The sequence below is a fragment of the Ursus maritimus genome, unplaced genomic scaffold (genome assembly GCF_017311325.1).
Source record: "Ursus maritimus isolate PB19 unplaced genomic scaffold, ASM1731132v1 scaffold_19, whole genome shotgun sequence".
NCBI classification, from domain to species: domain Eukaryota; kingdom Metazoa; phylum Chordata; class Mammalia; order Carnivora; family Ursidae; genus Ursus; species Ursus maritimus.
Genome location: NW_024424341.1, coordinates 32342013 through 32359399, shown reverse-complemented (window position 1 = coordinate 32359399; position 17387 = coordinate 32342013). Strand labels below are relative to the sequence as shown.

Here is a 17387-nt window from a genome sequence, read left to right as displayed (position 1 = left end):
TATCTCCCATGATAGTCTCTCATTTCCACCGCTTCTGAGTATTACTCGGGATGCTGAATGAATAATTGGGAGTCGGGGGTCTTCCTTCTTGTTTTGAGAAAAAATAAGAGGAACCTGAAGTTTGTTCTCAATCTTGGCTCATCCTAAAACTGAAAGATGTCCCAAGTCCAAGGCAGGGCTTACAGTGGTTATCTGTATGGAAAGTGGTCCGGGGTCCAGCCCCCCAAATCAGGGCTTGTTTGTTTGTTTTTGCATTTGTTTTAAAACAGAGCCAGGAGCCTTAACCCACCTTCTGATAACACTGCTTTTCTCACTTTTGATATAAATCTTCAAACCCTAGACATCAAACAGCCCCAGAAAAGGGAAATTCTCTCCAAGCCTTGCTCCGCCCCGGCTCCTGAACAAACCCAGCTCTGTCTAGCACTTTTTCTCCAGCGGGGGTAGGGGACAGGGTGAGAGAATTTCAGTCCCCCAGGCTGTCTCATGATTGTCCGGGCATAAAGAAGTACAGTCCTGCAACAATGCGGGAACATCTTTATCCTTTAGAGAGGGACAAAACAAAAAACAAAGCAAATCAAATTGCTCTGCACGAAGGCGGCGTAGCAAAACCCCAGGCTCCTGTTCTCTGCACCCTCTGTGGGCGGTGAGAGATGCGGGAGGAAGAGAGGAGGGTGGGGAGGACTTGGAAGGCAAGAGTCCCAGGAATAATCCCCGTTGCCAGTCTGAATTTCACTTGCTCCCTGGCTCAAGGCAGGCCCAGCGTATACACAGACCAGGTGCAAGCGAGGTTCGACTGTCCGTTCCGTTCCTGTCCGCTCTCACATGTGTTTCCTTTTTGAAAACAATTTTAGAGCTTAAACCCAAACTGAGAAATCCGGGGAAATTGTTAATGTCTTAACTTTGGGGGCATTTATAAATATATCCATCTGAGATTTTGCAGTGTGACGTTCTGGATCCGTCAGACCTGCTATGCCAATCTTTATATGCCCCGCAATAGGTTTTAGGCATCGCCACAGTCTTTATTGTTTAAATTCAAAAGCCCTTTGTGTGTGTGTGTGTGTGTGTGTGTGTGTGTGTGTGTGTGTGTCTTCCATAAGTTTGCCCGCTATATAAGGCTGAGATAGAAAGGACACATCGATAGCACACAGAAATCCGATCTTTGTATGAATTTGCATCAGAGTTGTCTCGAGAGTTTTAAGAAACTCAAAAAGCACATTTTCCACAGAGAGGCTATGACTGGAATGCACAGTCCCTTATTCAAATCATAATCATCTACTGAGCACCTCTACCCTTGTTCAACAAAATTCATTCTCTTTCCCTTTCTTTTTGTGAAATAACATTTTTTCCCCTATAATTAGGACTTTGGATTGCAAAATCACATTCCTCTCTTCTCCACAGTTCTTGGATCTTTAGTTACGATTAGAAAGGGGCATTAATTCAAGAAGGGAGGATGAGGGAGGGGTGTTTGTGGACATTTGGGAAGAGAAGGGGAGGAGAGGAAATAGTTCTGTGTTCACCCCCCACACCCCTAGGCCCCCCGCCCAGCCCAGGGGATTCGGATTCTGAGTTTCTTCTAAATATTCTGATCACCAACCTTGAGCATTTCCCAGCTAAGATTCCAAAACACGTTTTTTCCTTGTGGTTGGTTCTTTCAGTTAGGGAATAGGAGAGGCCATGAAACCTTACAGAACCGGGCAGAGAGGCTTGTAACCCGTTCTTCTGAGAGCACTCCCAAGGATGGTTGTGAAGGGGATCCTGAGCTGAAAACTCCTATCAGCAGGTCAGATCTGCTTTTGCTATCCAAATTTGCCCCAGTTCTGTGTGACCTTACCCACTTCTGGAAGCCCGTAGAAGTGGGTTCCTGGCCTTCTTTGGGGCGTTCTCCAGAAGGAAAGCAGGCCCGAGGATCCCAGGACAGTAGGTGATCCCAAACTAGGCCAGCGGAGGAGAGAACAGGAAGGGGCCAGTGTGCAGGGCTAGGGGAGTACTGCTAACAGAAGCCAACCTTGGCTTAGGATCCCAATGCAGGGATCAAAGCTAGGTCTGTCCCAGGGCCCTGTCTCCCGCCAGAAAGGATCTGCTTGTGGGGTGAGCTGACAGACCCCGAGATCCCCAGGATTCCTAAATGCAATACCCGTGTTCTGAGCTCCAGGGCTGTGGCCTCTTCCAACCTGACCCTTGCCCCATTCCAGTGCCCTCTCTGTAATATTTACCACGTCTCTCTCCCATTTCTAGTCGCCCAGGGCGATCCGATCCGAGAGTAAGAGGTCACTGCCCTGGGGCCAGAAGGCAGTGCCTAAGCTGAGGCCATGGTCTCCTTAAAACACTCCTGCCCCAGTTTAGGTACAGACAAGGGCAGGGCTGGAGCGAAGGGCTGGCCAGCAGAGCCAGGAGAGGAGCTGGGGGGCGGCTCTGGAATGTTTAGCACTGGCTGCAGAAGGTGGTGACAAGGGTCTTGAAGTCTGGACTGAAGGAGATGAAGGCTGGGAGGATGCTGAGGTTGCCCATCTCTCGTTTCCTTGCCCCCCACCCCACACACCCTCTGTTCTGGCCCTGTCCCTGTATACACTTATTCTGCGGGGCCCATTTGCCCTGGGCAAGGCTCCCCCCGCGGGCTGCTGGAGATGAGTGGAACCAGGTGCGCTCCCCACCCTGGGGGTCCCTGGCTGCACGGGGGCAGGTGCGGAAGGACAGAAGGCAGGAACCGCGGGGGCGGGTCCCGGAGGCTGCGTGAGGTCACGGGGCAGTCCCTGCTCTCCCCAAGCCCTTGGCTGCGCCCCGGAGGCCAGCAAGCTCCTGGGCTACCGCCACGGGGCTCCCCTCTGAGAGGCCCAAGATACCTCCCGGCGCCCGTGCGGCGGCGCCAACTGCGTCGTCCCCAGTCCCCAGGGCGCCCCAGTGCCCTGCGCCCAGCCCAGCGGGCGCCCACGCCCCAGCAGGGGCCTCGGATTTGTATTGGAATTTGGTTTAATTTTCCAAGAGGACTGCCCTGGCCAGAGTGGAGCGCCCGGGGACATCAAAACTGCCAGTTCTGCTGCGCTCCTGGGTGGGTGCAGAGAGGGAGGGAGCGGGGTTCAGCTCTAAAAGGCTCCACCCCTCACCTTGGGACCTCCACCCCACCCACGAGCCACCCCAGGAGCCTTAAGATCATCGGCTGCTCCGGATCATTTGATTTTTACTCTAATAATTTTCCGGCCTATTTTTCAGATCTTTTTTCCTGCTCTGGTTAGAGAAAGGAGGAAAAAGAGAAAGGAAAGAAGGAAATCCAGATACCATTTTACGATCTTCATAGAAATCTCGATATGGTTGGGGTTTTCCGTGGTATAGTTTGATGCTCATTGTAAAGGAAAGCCAGCCAAACTTTTTTAGGATCTCGGCAAGAGCCCCAGCATGAGGGTCTTGCTTGCATTTTCAGATTTAACACAGTTCAAGTCCAATTCCGGGCCCTCAGGAACTGCTCTTACGAGGACAGATTTTTTTTTTTTTTAAGATTTTATTTATTTATTCGACAGAGATAGAGACAGCCAGCGAGAGAGGGAACACAAGCAGGGGGAGTGGGAGAGGAAGAAGCAGGCTCATAGTGGAGGAACCTGATGTGGGGCTCGATCCTATAATGCCAGGGTCACGCCCTGAGCTGAAGGCAGACGCTTAACTGCTGTGCCACCCAGGCGCCCCTTACGAGGACAGATTTTAAAACTACTGGTTGCAGAAAGGAGCTGTTCCATGTAGAGCCTTTTCCTTACTGGGACCCTCAGTTTTTTAGAGCCTCAAGTACAGAGGCAAGTAACATTGCACTTTCTGAACTAGGTCTCTTTTTTTCTTTTTCCTTCTCTTCAGGATGGATTTATTAATGTGCAGATAAATGTTGGCACTAAAACAATGATCTCAGCCTCTGAGACACTTTCACACTGTTAGATTACACTAAAATTCTTTTTGATAGAATGGGGGGAAACCTGTGGTAATCATGCTACAATTAAATCTGTTAATAGATGGTATTTGAGTCCTTCCATTTGCAAGCAGTGAATGCAACATATTCTTTTGTCTACCATCTATCTATTTATCTTATCTATCTCTCTATCATCTAATTATGATCTGCTCTCTACCTACCTATTTATGGAGCCCTTTAAAGTAACCCATTGTAGAGGGAGAAGCTATAAAAAGATCAATCTGCAGCGTCCGCATTATGAAATAAAAACAATCACATGACAGTTAACCTGTCTACTCCATATTTTGGTAGGCGTGAGCAGCAAACCTAGTCTGAAATATCTGTCTTAGAATGATCTGCCCCTAAATCCTTCGCCCACTTGGTGCCATTCGGGGCCCTGCAGAGCCACAGGCTGACCATCTCTCTGTAGCGTGTTTTCAGGGTGTACTATCCTTGTTACTTGCATGCATTGTATGGGTATCCAGACCTTTTAAAATCTTCCTGGGAATATCACTGCATGTTCCTATACTATTTTAAAAATACTATTTAATCATTAGGTAAATATCTCCAACTGTTAGAGGCTCTGTGCTGGCAGACGTCTAGCTGAGACTACACCATGGTGGTCTAGTTCAAAAACCTCTACTCCCCTTTCCATGTGAGACCCCCTTGCCCCCAGCACTCTTCCCTGAAGACTAGTCTGGGTGAAGCTGATGAGAACAGAGAAACCGCATTGGCTTTTGGACTCTGTTCAGGTGTGCAAACAGAATCTCTCTCCCCCGCCCTTTTGAAAGTAAATGCCTTGATAACAGGATGGGTTGCCCGAATGGCCAAAGAGTAGAGGTCATCTTGAGGAAAATGACACCAATGATCTAAAAAGGACATCTACTTTATGAGATTACAGGCGAGATGCCAAATATCACATTTAATGAGGCCTGATTCTTTTTCTCCAAAAATAACAGAGACTATCAATGAGACGGTCAGGAAGGCAAAGGGGCATTTTGCAAAGCCTATGTTCAATTATTGCTTTGTAATATTTTTCTAAAATTGAAAAATGCTTCACAAGTATATGATCTCCTGTAAATACCCCTTGCAGAAGCTTAACATATGTTTGCACTGTCTCAAAGGAATTACAAAAATATTCTTTCCACAATCTCTTAAGCTTTTAAACTATTCACTTGCATTTCTAAAAGAATCTGATGTTCTTAAAGATTAAAAAGAAGAAGAAGAACCTTCTATGAGAAGGGTTTTTGTTTATGTTTATTTGTTTTTTAGAGATTAGCCATCTGAACTTCAAATGGGGAACAATTGGTATTACTGATAACACTTTCAGGTTTAAAATTTAAGTATTTCTTGTTTGTTTGTTTCTTTCTTTCTTTCATTTCTTTCTTTTCTTTTTTTCTTTTTTAAATAAAAATAATATATTTAGCAAAGATTAATAGAAACTATTGCACGAAGAAAAGTAGTCTGCGCTATAAGGTTTTCTAGGCATTTCTAACAAGAGGTGTGAAGGCAGGCCCATAATGTATTTCGGGCAGCTCTGACCGGTGTAAGAGTACAAATTTGTTTATCCTAGTGTTTTAATGCAGAGTTATACCGTCCAGAGAGAGGACTTTCGAAATGAGTGGCAAAGTTACGCTCAATGAAAATTTAAGTCGAGAAAGATTTTACACGCAGTTACAGCTGCCTACAGATTTCAGCATGTATGTGTTTGTAGTGGATTTGTTCATAGCACTTATAAGGTAATCCAAGTAAAAGTGGGGGGATTAAAGAGAAATAAGTAAATATTCATTTCAGAAAAAAAATTAGATTGACTTGCTAGTTTATCGCAGTCATTGTACACAGATTTGCTGTAACCATGTTGAATTTTTAAAATTAGATTTTAAATATATTTTGACAGTCTGAACTTGTATGGTGTGACTAACTATAGGGAGAAATGACAGGTCTGCTTTGTTATTAAACTGCTGTCTGGAAAATATTGGACTCCGTACAGTAAATGATAATTATTTTGCCACTTACATTAGTACAGCTAATAGCAATAAGGGTGTTTTGAACCATAGAAAGCTAACTACTTTGAATTACTGTGCTTTGTTATTCACTGTGAAGCAAAAAGACTTTTTTTTTTAAAGCAACCTCATTTTCATATCATGGTTCTAAGCATTCCCTGCTACTAATTTAAATGGAGTGGAAGTTAATAAATAAAAGGGTGGTATCCAAATATTTCCATTTGTTAAAAGAACATTTGCAATTAAGGTCAGCGGTATGAGCAGAACAGACCAGAGCAATAAAGGAGGAGGGGGAAGATGGAAGAGAATGGGCCCCAGTAGAGACCCAGGGGCAGCTGGACCAGTTGGGTTCTCTGAGGGATGGGCCCTCTGTGAAGGCTTGAGAGACGCCCATCAGAGACCATTCAGATCCTCCCCACTGTGACCCCGGAATGACTCGGTTCTCTGAACTGAGGACAACTTCAAAGCCGATCCAGGCTGCCAGGCCTGTGAGTATCTCCATCTCAGCCTCCCAGGAGTGGGAGCAATCGTCAGAGGGGGTGACCCTGCGTTCCCTGTCATTCTCTTCCATGTGAACCCCCTCCTCTGGTAGGTCTGAGGCCAGGATACCAAAGCAAGTGGAGCTCAGTCCCTCTTCTTTGGGTCTAACTCTGCCTTTTTCATAGATAGCTAGGCTGCCTTTAACATACTGTCCTTGAAACCTTCTTCACGGTTATTAATTACCCTTTGTTTATTTTAATATATTTACTAAATCAGGTACCCAAGGGAATCCTCTGCATCAGTGATGTGAAAAACCCTGTTGCCTGAAGTCAAAGAGGTACATCTTGATTTCTGATTTGCATGTGCTCGTTTCGATGAGTTTTCCATGACGGGATAGCAAGCAAGCAAGGAATGCTGATCATTCCTTAGGTGTGAAAATCTCCTGCTTTAGTAATTTTAGTACTTGGTTTCACATGAAACATAGATGGTGATCCTGGGTGCTGAAGGGTGACGCAGCGTATGTGGGACCAGCATGCATGCGTTTCTGTATTCATCTCATTACATAGGTGTGGTGTACGGGGTACTTAATCCTGGCTGAGGAAACCCCCCCATCTTTAGCCTTAACCAGCATGAATCTCAGAGAGCTAGTCCCTCTGCTTGAACATCAGACAGTCTGGGTGAGCCCGTGCAACTAGCATCTGTGGTCCTTGGCTGGCTTTACCTGGGCCTCATAAACATTCCAAATTTTCAGCCTCTTATAATTTACTCCATATTCATATTTGGAAAATTTGGTGTCATTTTAAAGCACAGTGTGTCCCTCACTTCTGCTTCCAAATGTGACTCTGGAGCCACTTCCCACTTCAATTGTAGGCAGAGGGAGAGCGCAAGAGATGGGTGGGGGGCAGATATCTGATTTTCATCTACTAAAAAAAAAAAAAAATGAAATTAAGAAATTTAAATGAGTATTCAACTGTAAGTATCCCAGGGTGAATTTAATAATGAAACCTCTTCGTTTAGAAAGCTAGTCCAACACTCGTACACCAATAAGTATTTAGTGTCATTGTTTTATGTATTCTTGTTACCTCTTATTGGCGAATGGAACAAAGTTTGATTTTTTTTTCATTAAAAAATTGCTTGCTGAGAAATCTGCATGAAATACAGTTCTTGATTTCTAGAGAAACTGAGGAGGGGGCAAAAGTCGTACTGTCAAACTGCTGTTTGTCGCAAGGGAGAGACTTTAAGGATCCAATGAATCCGAGTGTTGGAAACCAGAACTCCATTTTCTCCCATTATTCAAAAATAGTATCTGATTACTTACTTTTACACACTGCTGAATAACTGGACTGTGAATATGTAACTATGATTTCTTTCCTAGCCTTATACAAAATTAACATTTTCCCGAATAGTCTTGTACATAGATTTTAACTCGACGTGTACCTTTGGGATTAATTTGAGTGTCCACATATGTGCGTGCAGTGCCAATACTTTATTCTTCTTGTTTTTATTCCTTTCTTTTGTGTCTATCTTTATAATTGGAATTTGAAAACCATCTATTAAATATGATGATCTAGGCCCACTGGCAGGTTTTGTTACATTGAAACCATCCATTTTGAGCAAAGAGTTAATGAACTTTTAAGGTGAGGTTCACACTGGTCCTGACCCTCCTGGTAATTTTTCATATAAGGTTACTGGTGGGAGAGAAATCAAATTTCATCTGTGAACTTGATTGACAGGTGAGAGCAAGGAAGAGAAAGGCATTTGGTCAGATGGGGAATCTGGGGGGAGGAGGGCAATTCCTCTGAGTTACTCCATGATATTAGATATTATAAGCGGATATATGAAAAGTTCAATACTTGATACTCTTGGGAGAGTTACTTAGTGTATATTCAGAAAGTCACTTTGGCTAAGGGATTTTAGTAGTGAAAGCCCAAAATGGAGAACTGCTAGCCTTCTTCTCTCTTGCTAATTTCCACTACGTACAGCTTCGTGGCTTATTTCTGGCAATTTCCTGGCTAGGGTATGAAAATTAAACCACAAACCATTTGGGGAGCCATCTAATTACCTTTCATTTATGTATTCTCAGAAACACAGTCTAGATTATATTATGGTTCTTGGGCATATTACAAAATATCCTCCTCGGCGGTATCGCAAAAAGATTAAATTCTCCTTTTCTGTACCATCCCTTATTCCTGACTAACATTTTCCGTCAGCGCATGTTACAGCTTAACATCCACAAATCTACCCAAATGATTTATCAAGGTTGTGCCTTCTAAGGAAGGTCTTCTCACCTGAACGTCCGTGGAGACAACCACGCACTGCTATCTGGTGTAAAATTTTCCATGGTAGCGTCCCTGGGTGGTGTGATGTTAACATCTTTGCCATGGAAACAAGTGATGGTGTTGCTAGACCCTAATGCCAAGGCTGGCTTTGGAATCCACCTGAGGGGCTGTCCCTCAGCTTGAGTTAACACAGCGGCCCCTGCATTGCACCAAGGGTAACAGTTGGCCTTCAAGACACGTTCTTTCTTCTTGTGTGCTGAAACACTAATCTGCAGGGTGGTGGTGGATCTTAGCCTGCTCATGTCTATGCTCTGCCCATTTCAGATGTTCCCGACATTGGCTAAGACCCATCCGGATGCAACCAAGCCTTACAGAGCTGCCTCAGGGCAGGGCAGGTGGGATACATACATAGGGGAGAAGCCCGTTTGTAGCTTTCCTGTCGCCGGTGGGAGAAGCTGATGGAACTTCTATAAATAGTACTTCCTGGGTTCTAAGTACCCATCAGTTTTTTTTTTTTTTTTTTCTCTCTAGTCTTAAAATTAGCTGAGTGGACATGTTTTATCCTGACTGTACCCATGCCAATATGAATCCAAACAAATGTAAGGAAGGCTTCATTGTTTTATGAACTGGGATAAAAACAAAAAACATAAAAACAATAGAAATATTCAGAAATCTTGTTTTTATTTTGTATAACTTGACCTCCCATGTTGCCCATAATCATCCAGAGAAATAAAACACAAGCATGGTTTCCTGATGCCCTGTGTCAATGTGGGTGCCCTAGCCTGGCTGTTTAACTCAAACGTAAAATTAAATATGTCATAACCGTGTTTCTGTTGCAGAGCCCATCAAAATATTCTAACAGAAATGGTGAATCAGGTGTTGTCATGCAAAGGACATGTGAAAACACAGACTGTAAGGTCCGGATTCTTGGTGCCTCTGTTTATAGAGTCCAAGTGAGACCAGTGGCTGGTCTTGACTCTGTCTTCATTCCAGGCCCCTCGGGGCTCCTACATACTCAGTTTTTAAAGTACACCCTCCATCCCCCACAGCAGCAAGAACAGAATGCTGTCCTGTATGCAGATTTGGAGCGGACCCATCCATCACAAGTTCCATGAGTATGTCTTAAGAGAATTACATCAACGTATTTGTTGGCACTGAGAAAAAAAAAGGGGGGGATAATTTCATTTAAAGTGTTTGTTACGTGGGCTTACCTAATTGTTTGTTGTTGTTTGTTTATTTAGGTCATGCTTCCACACAACCACCATCCATACCCCCTTTCCATACAAGGCCTGCCTACTGTTTTTCTTTTGGTGGGCGCTGCCTGACTACTGAGCTGATTTAATCAATCAATTATAGCAGAACAGGTGCAGGATAACTAGCCTGATGATGCCATATGAAGTCATATTCTCAGTGAGCCCTAGGATACAGTTGAAGGGGCAACTTAAATGATGCATTTAGAGGGGAAAAAGTAAGACAGAGTTTTGGTAAAAGTACGGTGCTCATTGCTTAACACAAAGTGACACTCCTGGAAAGAGCGTCCGTGCCGAAAGCACACGTTCGGTCCCTGCCTGAATGTCAGATTTAGTGCTGCCGTCACAGACGCCAGTGCGGAGACCCTCTTCACCTGCCCGTTGCTGAATCTTCCATTTCCTCCATCCAAAAATCGCTGTAAAGTTGTTGTTCATTGTCTGCATTTTGGGGTTTTCCCGGCACCTCATGAAATTATCGGCAATAAATGAGCTAAGCAGAAGGGTTGGTTTTGATTTGATTTTCTTTCTTTCTTTCTTTCTTTTTTTTTTTTTTGTCTTTTTTGCAATATTTGGAACATGCTGGGGCAAGGGTCAGCCAGTGGGGAAAATTCAGCATGCCTCTCTTTCCAGCGACCACAGGAAATATTACAAAGCCATTTGCACTGATACAATTTCAGGAGGGAATTAACACTAAGTAGGGGGAGGGGAGGAGCAGTTCCAGGTGTTGGGCACGAAACTCAAACCAGCTGTGGGAATCACAGGTACTATCACGGGAGACGACCCAGACACAGGAGCAGTGACCTCAGATGTAAGGCCCTGGAAGATATTAACACCTAATTAACAATCCAGGGGCACACATCCTACAACACAAACCCTGCCAGCAGGAGGTGAGAATGACAGGAAAGAAAGAGAGAACACTAGTTGGGTTTTGTTTTCACCTTTTCCCTCAGCAAGCCTTGTCTAATGACCTGTTATTCACATGCAGCCAGTGAGGATTTCTTTTGGTCATTCCCTTCTACTGAAAACCCAGTAAGTTCGTTAGCTAGCAGGTGGGCAGTGGAGGTGAGAATGGAATTGGTTTGCCCTGAGGTCCCACTTCCATTATATTGGGTTCTACAGAGTTTCTTTTCTTCGTCCCTGGCTCCTTCTGCCAGCAGAGTTGTGTCCTGGGTTTACAGTTACTTTAAAGGGATTCTGAACCAGGGGTGACTCCCCCTCTCCCTGAAAACAAAGTTAATCAAAATGGAGACCTTTGGTCACTGATGGTAGTTAATTACAGGGCTTGAATCTATACAGCGATGGTGTGTCCCCCCTCCCCCCGCCGGCGGGTTCAGATCTTAAAATGAAGATCATTCCTCATTCTTGTACATGAAATGGGGGGAAAGCTGACGGGGGTGGGGGGTCTCTTCCTGGGCTGCGAATTTTGAATAGGAGAATAGAATTTCCTGTTTACCTTTTAAAAATTTCTCTTATTTTCCTACCGTCTCTCTTACTTCATAATGGAGCTTTCAGAATCCTTTCAAGAAATCTTAAGGTGCACACGATAGGTTTCACAGTGTTTGGAATCATGCATGGCATTTTAGAAGGCCACGTAAGTCTGCCGAAAAGGATGTGTAGCACCTCCCTCCTCTCAGCAGTGGCCAAGAGAAGTCAGAAATCCCTCCACCCATCTGACATTTTGGACACAAGCTAAGAACTGCTTTCTCATACTTTGCTCCAGTGAGTAAGCACATACACTTCTGTTCTGATGCCCAAAGACTGTTTTGTTTATTTGTTATTGGGCTTTCCCAGACTTCTTATTTTTATTTTTTTCTTCTCTTTTTCTCCTTGGAAAGCCCAGAAGCTGTTTCTCCCCATTGCACAGTTAGGAAAAAAGTGCAAAGTGCACGGGCCGGCACCCACTTGCCTGGCACGCGCGGAGGTCTGAGCCCGGGCTCGCCCTCACCGCGCAGCAGGGAGAGTTTGTGATAAGGACTGGATTTCTGGTCAGCCTCGGAGCTGCTTTGCTGCCCAGGGCTGATGGCTCCCAGCTGCCCTCCTCCCCAGCAGCCTTCTGGAGACCCAATCTGCATTCCAGGCCCTCTGGCCTCGCCTTCTTGCCCTTTCCACGTGCTCCTTGTTCTGCTGAGCTCGTGGAGCCGGCGAATCAGATCGCGCGTTGCTGGGGTGTTGCTTTCAGCGTCTTCCCCAGCTTAGTGGTCGGCGAGAGGTTGTTAGCGAACCTGCTGTGCTCTAAACACAGTCTCCGTGGGTAGTCCGCAGACCTAGTTATTCAGAAGCGACCTGTTTGATCTGAACTTGGGTTCCGTACTAGCACCCTGACAAGACCCCGGTCTAAAGGCAAAAAGGTCACGAAATAGCACAGGACGGGTGCTAAGAACCGTCCCCACAGACTGGCGGGCAGGTAGTACGCCTGGCTCCCGCACGGAGCTGGCGGGATTTGAGTTGGAGAGTTTGGGCCTCGACCCCAGAAGAAAAGCACAGGGTACACCTTGGTTCCTGACCGAGAGCGGGAGGTTCCCTTGTCCAGCCAGAGCTCGGAGTTTTCACAGCAGCGTGGCGACAGTCGTCCTGTTCCGGAGACGAAGAACAAAGTAAGGGATGGTTTATTTTTAATATTTTCCTCCTATTTTGTTTGAGCTGGCCGATATTAGTGATGAGAAACTTTCTGTCCCTGTTGCTGGAAAACTTTTATTTATTTATTATTATTATTTTTTATGGCATTGGTGGGAATGGGGGCCTCCCCGGGCATGGGGGGAGAGCAGTTCCTGTAAGGTGTTTCTGTCAGTCTGGACTCAACACTTTACAGTGTCATTTAGATTCGCCATTCTCTGCGAATCTATCTATCATTTCCTTCCACAATAAAAAAGGTACCTTCCCATGTTTGCCACGGTTAACACGGATCAGATTTTCAGTTCAGGGAAGATGAGATCCGGGTGTGTGATTTCATTGTAAAGTCGTCAGGAGTTATTTGCAGAGCTACTGAGGATGCCGTTGTTCTGAGAATGCGATTTTTACTATTTCTTTAAAATTTAATTGGGATCAGGTCACTGTGTGGTTTCAACTCAGGGCTTGCTTGCTTTTTTTTTTTTTTTTTTTTGCTATAGCCAGCTGCAGTAAAGTGATTTGTAATTTATAATCAAACTTTGGTATCGTTAAACTAAACTGTAAAAGCTGGCTTTGGGGTTTTGCTCGTAAAATAAATATTTGAAAAATATAGCAATGAGGCTTATACAGTAGAGGCAATGTCAGTACATATATATGTGTATATGAATATATACGTATGAATTTTTGTTCCCGGAGACTCTTAACGCTAGCCCTGGAAAGGCATCTTACAAAACTGTGACTTTCTGTAAACGTCCAAGTATGAGCATACTCTGGTAAGAATGTAAGCACATTTTCTTTAATGAACTTCTAATTTGTTTTTAAAACTCCATTCATAATTCACATTAACTTATTATTTCACTTATTTTATTTTTGCACTGAAGAGTCCACGTATCCATGCTAGAATTCTCTCTGTAAGCTATAGCGCTCCTTAGCTAGGAAGAGATTTTTTTTTTTCTCTTTCCTCCTAACAAGGAAGCTCATTTAGAAAGAAATGTTTATGTGAAGTGCTTGTCAGTTGGCATTTTTACTGGTTTGCTAACCCAAAGGTAAAATATAAAGCCATGTCTTTTCCTCGCTGGCTTGTTGTTACTAGAAGGGTCCCTCCCTTGTTAGCTTGATAAATAATTTTACTAGGGGGACTCTGCTGTATTTTTATGCTTGCTGTCTATTTTCTGCTTGCTGCAAATAAATTTCTGCACTCAGAGGGCACTAAAACTCCAAACACATGGTATTTTCCCATTTTGCTGCTGGTCGCCTGAAATATTTATTCCATCTCGTGTTTTTAATTAATTTTTTAAAGGAAAAAATAATTTGTGGTTAATATCAGACCAAAGTTTGTCATATATTTCTCAGCACCGTTGGGTTTGAGCAGAGGAGGGTGGCTTTTTGAAGGTCTTAGTGTCTCACATTTGTCCAATTGAAGATAAGAGTTATTTATTGGGGGAGTCCTGAAGTTTTCTCATTATAGATTTCCTTGTCTGTCTTTCCAACTTTAAATATTAAGCTGTTAATATGAGAAATGAATAGGGCTATAGAATTCTATCTAGAAACAAGGCACTCCACAATAAAATCTTTACCTTTGAAAAATGATTCATCATGTGAAAGTAGAGATGAAATTGATCATAGGTATCAATATGGATATCGACATCTACCTGAGTCCCATTTAGACGTGGGATTCATTACTACTGAGGTGAGGTTGGTGTGGATCGCTGGGGGGGTGGGGGGCGAATGTACATGCCTAAAGATGCACACATACCCTAAAGCATTCTAATAAAGTAAAATAAATGAAAAAAATTAATATATCCTATAATTGCAAACAACAAATATAGCACATACCAGGTGTACAATGAAATGTTTCCTGAAGGAACGGCATGCCCGTTGGTAAAACAAGTGATCATTTTAAGTGAATGCCAGGTTGTTACATGCATTGAAATATGATTTCTTTCAAAGTAGATATGCTGCTTGTTATGTGTGACTTGTTATCTGCTCATTAGCAGGGTTTTATTTTGTGAAATTGGAAAATATTTTTTGAAAGGTACTAGAGACATAAATTTGAAGCCAGATAGCCAGCGCGTGCCACCAACATTCACAGTACTGGGGAGACTGAGTCAGAGGTTATCCGGAGTTTTTGCAGAGATCACCAAAATGAAGAGGAAAATTTAGAAAAAGAGCCTACGCACAAGTTCTAAACTATGCACAAAGGTCCAAAGGTCAAGATTTTGAACATTCATTTTCTTCGGTTTTGAACCATAAGACTTAGTCAAAATGTTTTCACTATAGATACATATATTGGTTACTAAAACATGTACGTATCTTATCAAACATGTATGTGGTTTTTATTTTCATATCCCATTAATCAGGGGTTTCAGAAATAAGCTAGACTTTAAGACAGTGGCTTGTTTTTCCCTCCACCTCTGCAGTTTATAGAGACTATTGAGAATCAGACTTTTTTATATTTAAGGGAGAGTTGAGACCCTTTGGTCACTTGAGGTCGATGCCAGTTTGTCAGGAGTTAGAGAAAACTTCCATGGGGTTGAAGACCATGATGTTCCACCCAGCCCTGCTCTTTGGAGGTCATCCAAAGCCTCACAGGCATTGATGACCACAGCTGCCGTTGACTGTCCTGGGAGCCAGGACCTACGCCATCTTTGATGGTTACAGCAACTAGAGGGGCAGATATTTTAATCCCCTTTATACAGATGAGGAAACTCGGGCACAAAGCTATTAAAATATAATTTGAGCCGACACTGCAGTCATGTGGATATTTATTTCTGGATAAATTCCATGCTACCCCTGCCCGGGTCAGCTTAGTCTCTCCTTCCCAGTTAAAAAGCCCAGCGATTAACCTTAGCACATGTAGCATGAGCTCAGTAGCCCTCTCCTCTTTGGTCATCTGTTTCTGAGTTGGGTTGAGTGAAGCCTAGAAAAAAAAATTATAATCTGATTAGTATCTAGAAGGCTGGGACTGGTCCTTCTCATGATCTTGACCCCAAGGACCCGCCTCCAGCTCTAAAGTCAAATGATTCTGTGGTTTGATTTCAGTAGGTAACAGAGAAACCTTTTTCTACTCAAAGATAAAGATTGTCATTTCAAGAGCATTTAAAAAAATAATAGATGGTACGTTTCCTTAATACCCTGTAATGTGTAAAGTGTCAGGTGTGCAATTGACACTCAGGAAATTGCAGGATAGTGAAGATAAATCAGCATTAAATCACTCCATTGAAAGCCCCATTTAATAAAAAGTTGTCAGCAAAATCTGTAGTAACATGAGAAAGAATACACAGTTTCTGCATCTGTAAAATAGGATTGTAAGATAGGATTGTGCAAAGGATTAAATACAATGATGTATGTAAAGCACCAGGCACAGAGGAAACCCCCCCCCCCCACCATGCTTGGCCTTGATCAGTATTATATGGAATAAAACTTTGACCTTGACACTTTGCAAACCTCGATGTGTTTTAACATAACTTTGGTATTATGATATCACACTTATTCCCCTCTGCTCATGTCAAATTGGAAAATGGAAAAAACCTAGAACTAGTTTATGACTATTATCTGTTCTCCCCTGAAAAAAATGTCATGATCCCTTCAAATTTTTTTTTTTTTTTTTAAAGGTGTGCTTGGGGAGTTCTGTGGTCAAATAATTTAGGGAACTTACGGATTAGACAAAATCAAGCATTTAATTTTGCTATCATCCCTCTTAGAGCCTTTATATGCTAATATTATTGTGACCCTCCATGGGAAAGGAACGGCACAGCTAGCACACTGTATCCTCCAAACTTGTTTGAACATGAACCCTGTTCCCTAATGAACCATCTTGTGGAACTAACATCACGTAGGACAGTTTTTGAAAAGTGGTGGTTGAGATACTAAATTTTATTTAGGACTCAAGGAGGATCCCTTTACTCATTTCCCCTTATGAAAGTTGTGCTCTGAAAGATGTGTTTGTAATTCTGTGTATTTGTTTTATTAATTGGAGCCCTCTGTCACAGCTGCAGGGCATCCGATCAACAAGAGAAGAAGCATAATTCCATTGATGTGTATGCAGTCAAAAGCAAAGAAAACCTTACCATGAGGGTTTACCCCATAGGTCTTTGCAATAACAGGAGTGACTCATGGGTGCTGTTACTGTCTTCATGGCCTCTCTATGGGGTTTCAGGACCCGCGTTTGGGATCCTCTGCTTTGGTTAAAAAACCCAAGATCACTGTCAAATCCGGCCTGGCCATTTGTGATTGGATGAGCCTTCCTAGGAAATCAAAAGTCCTGTAAGGACTATGTTAATGTCCTAGAATCTTGGCTAGGGACTCCTTGCACATAAAAACTCTGCCTTCAAGTTTCTATTCTTTTCTTACAAGGATAACAGTATACATTAAGGGCACGTATATACAAGATAGGGGCTGGAGGGCAGTTTGGGATGGAGGTTCGTTCTTCCTGTGCCTTCTGCTCCCTTCTCTCTTTTTGTACAACTGCTTCATTCTTCCTACAGAAAGCAGGCAGGCCTTCTCCCTGGAGAACACGTGATTCCCGCAGTCACTTCTGGGTTCCACCCTAAACTTGGCTTTGAGCTCCCAGCAGCCCTGGGTCAGAGACTCTTTTAACTCAGTTCTAGGAAAAGAGAGCTGATTGGCTCACCTTGGTCAGGTTTCTGTCTCTCACCCAGCCAGCCGGGGCTAGGGGAGGGTCCTCATCTCAGCCTTCCCAGTAAGATTTCCCAAGAATGGGGTGCATGCAGCAGGACTGGGAAGATGGGCACTTTGCAATGTGGGGGAGGAAATTTGTACCCCAGACTTTTGTACACCCCTTTTGGAGATAGACGGGAATAGAATTAGGCCAGGAACGGAT

The 17387-nt window shown here is 43.7% G+C and overlaps 1 protein-coding gene across 4 annotated transcripts in view; it reads left to right on the top strand.

Moving 5' to 3' along the window:
* Nucleotides 1-10437, top strand: part of MAF (MAF bZIP transcription factor) — a 17664-nt gene extending 7227 nt beyond the window's left edge. The window contains exons 3-5 of one of the 4 annotated variants that reach the window (XR_005835638.1): nt 6685-6745; nt 9012-9082; nt 9527-10437. Coding sequence is in view for 3 of the 4 variants with exons in the window: in XM_040633628.1 (XP_040489562.1) it covers nt 6685-6735 (51 nt within the window). In the remaining variant the exon portion in view is untranslated. Of the gene's footprint in view, nt 1-6684; nt 6746-9011 lie in introns of all 4 variants that reach the window. The other 3 variants (XM_040633628.1, XM_040633627.1, XM_040633626.1) reach the window with 3 other exon arrangements.
* The last annotated feature ends 6950 nt before the right edge of the window (nt 10438-17387 follow it).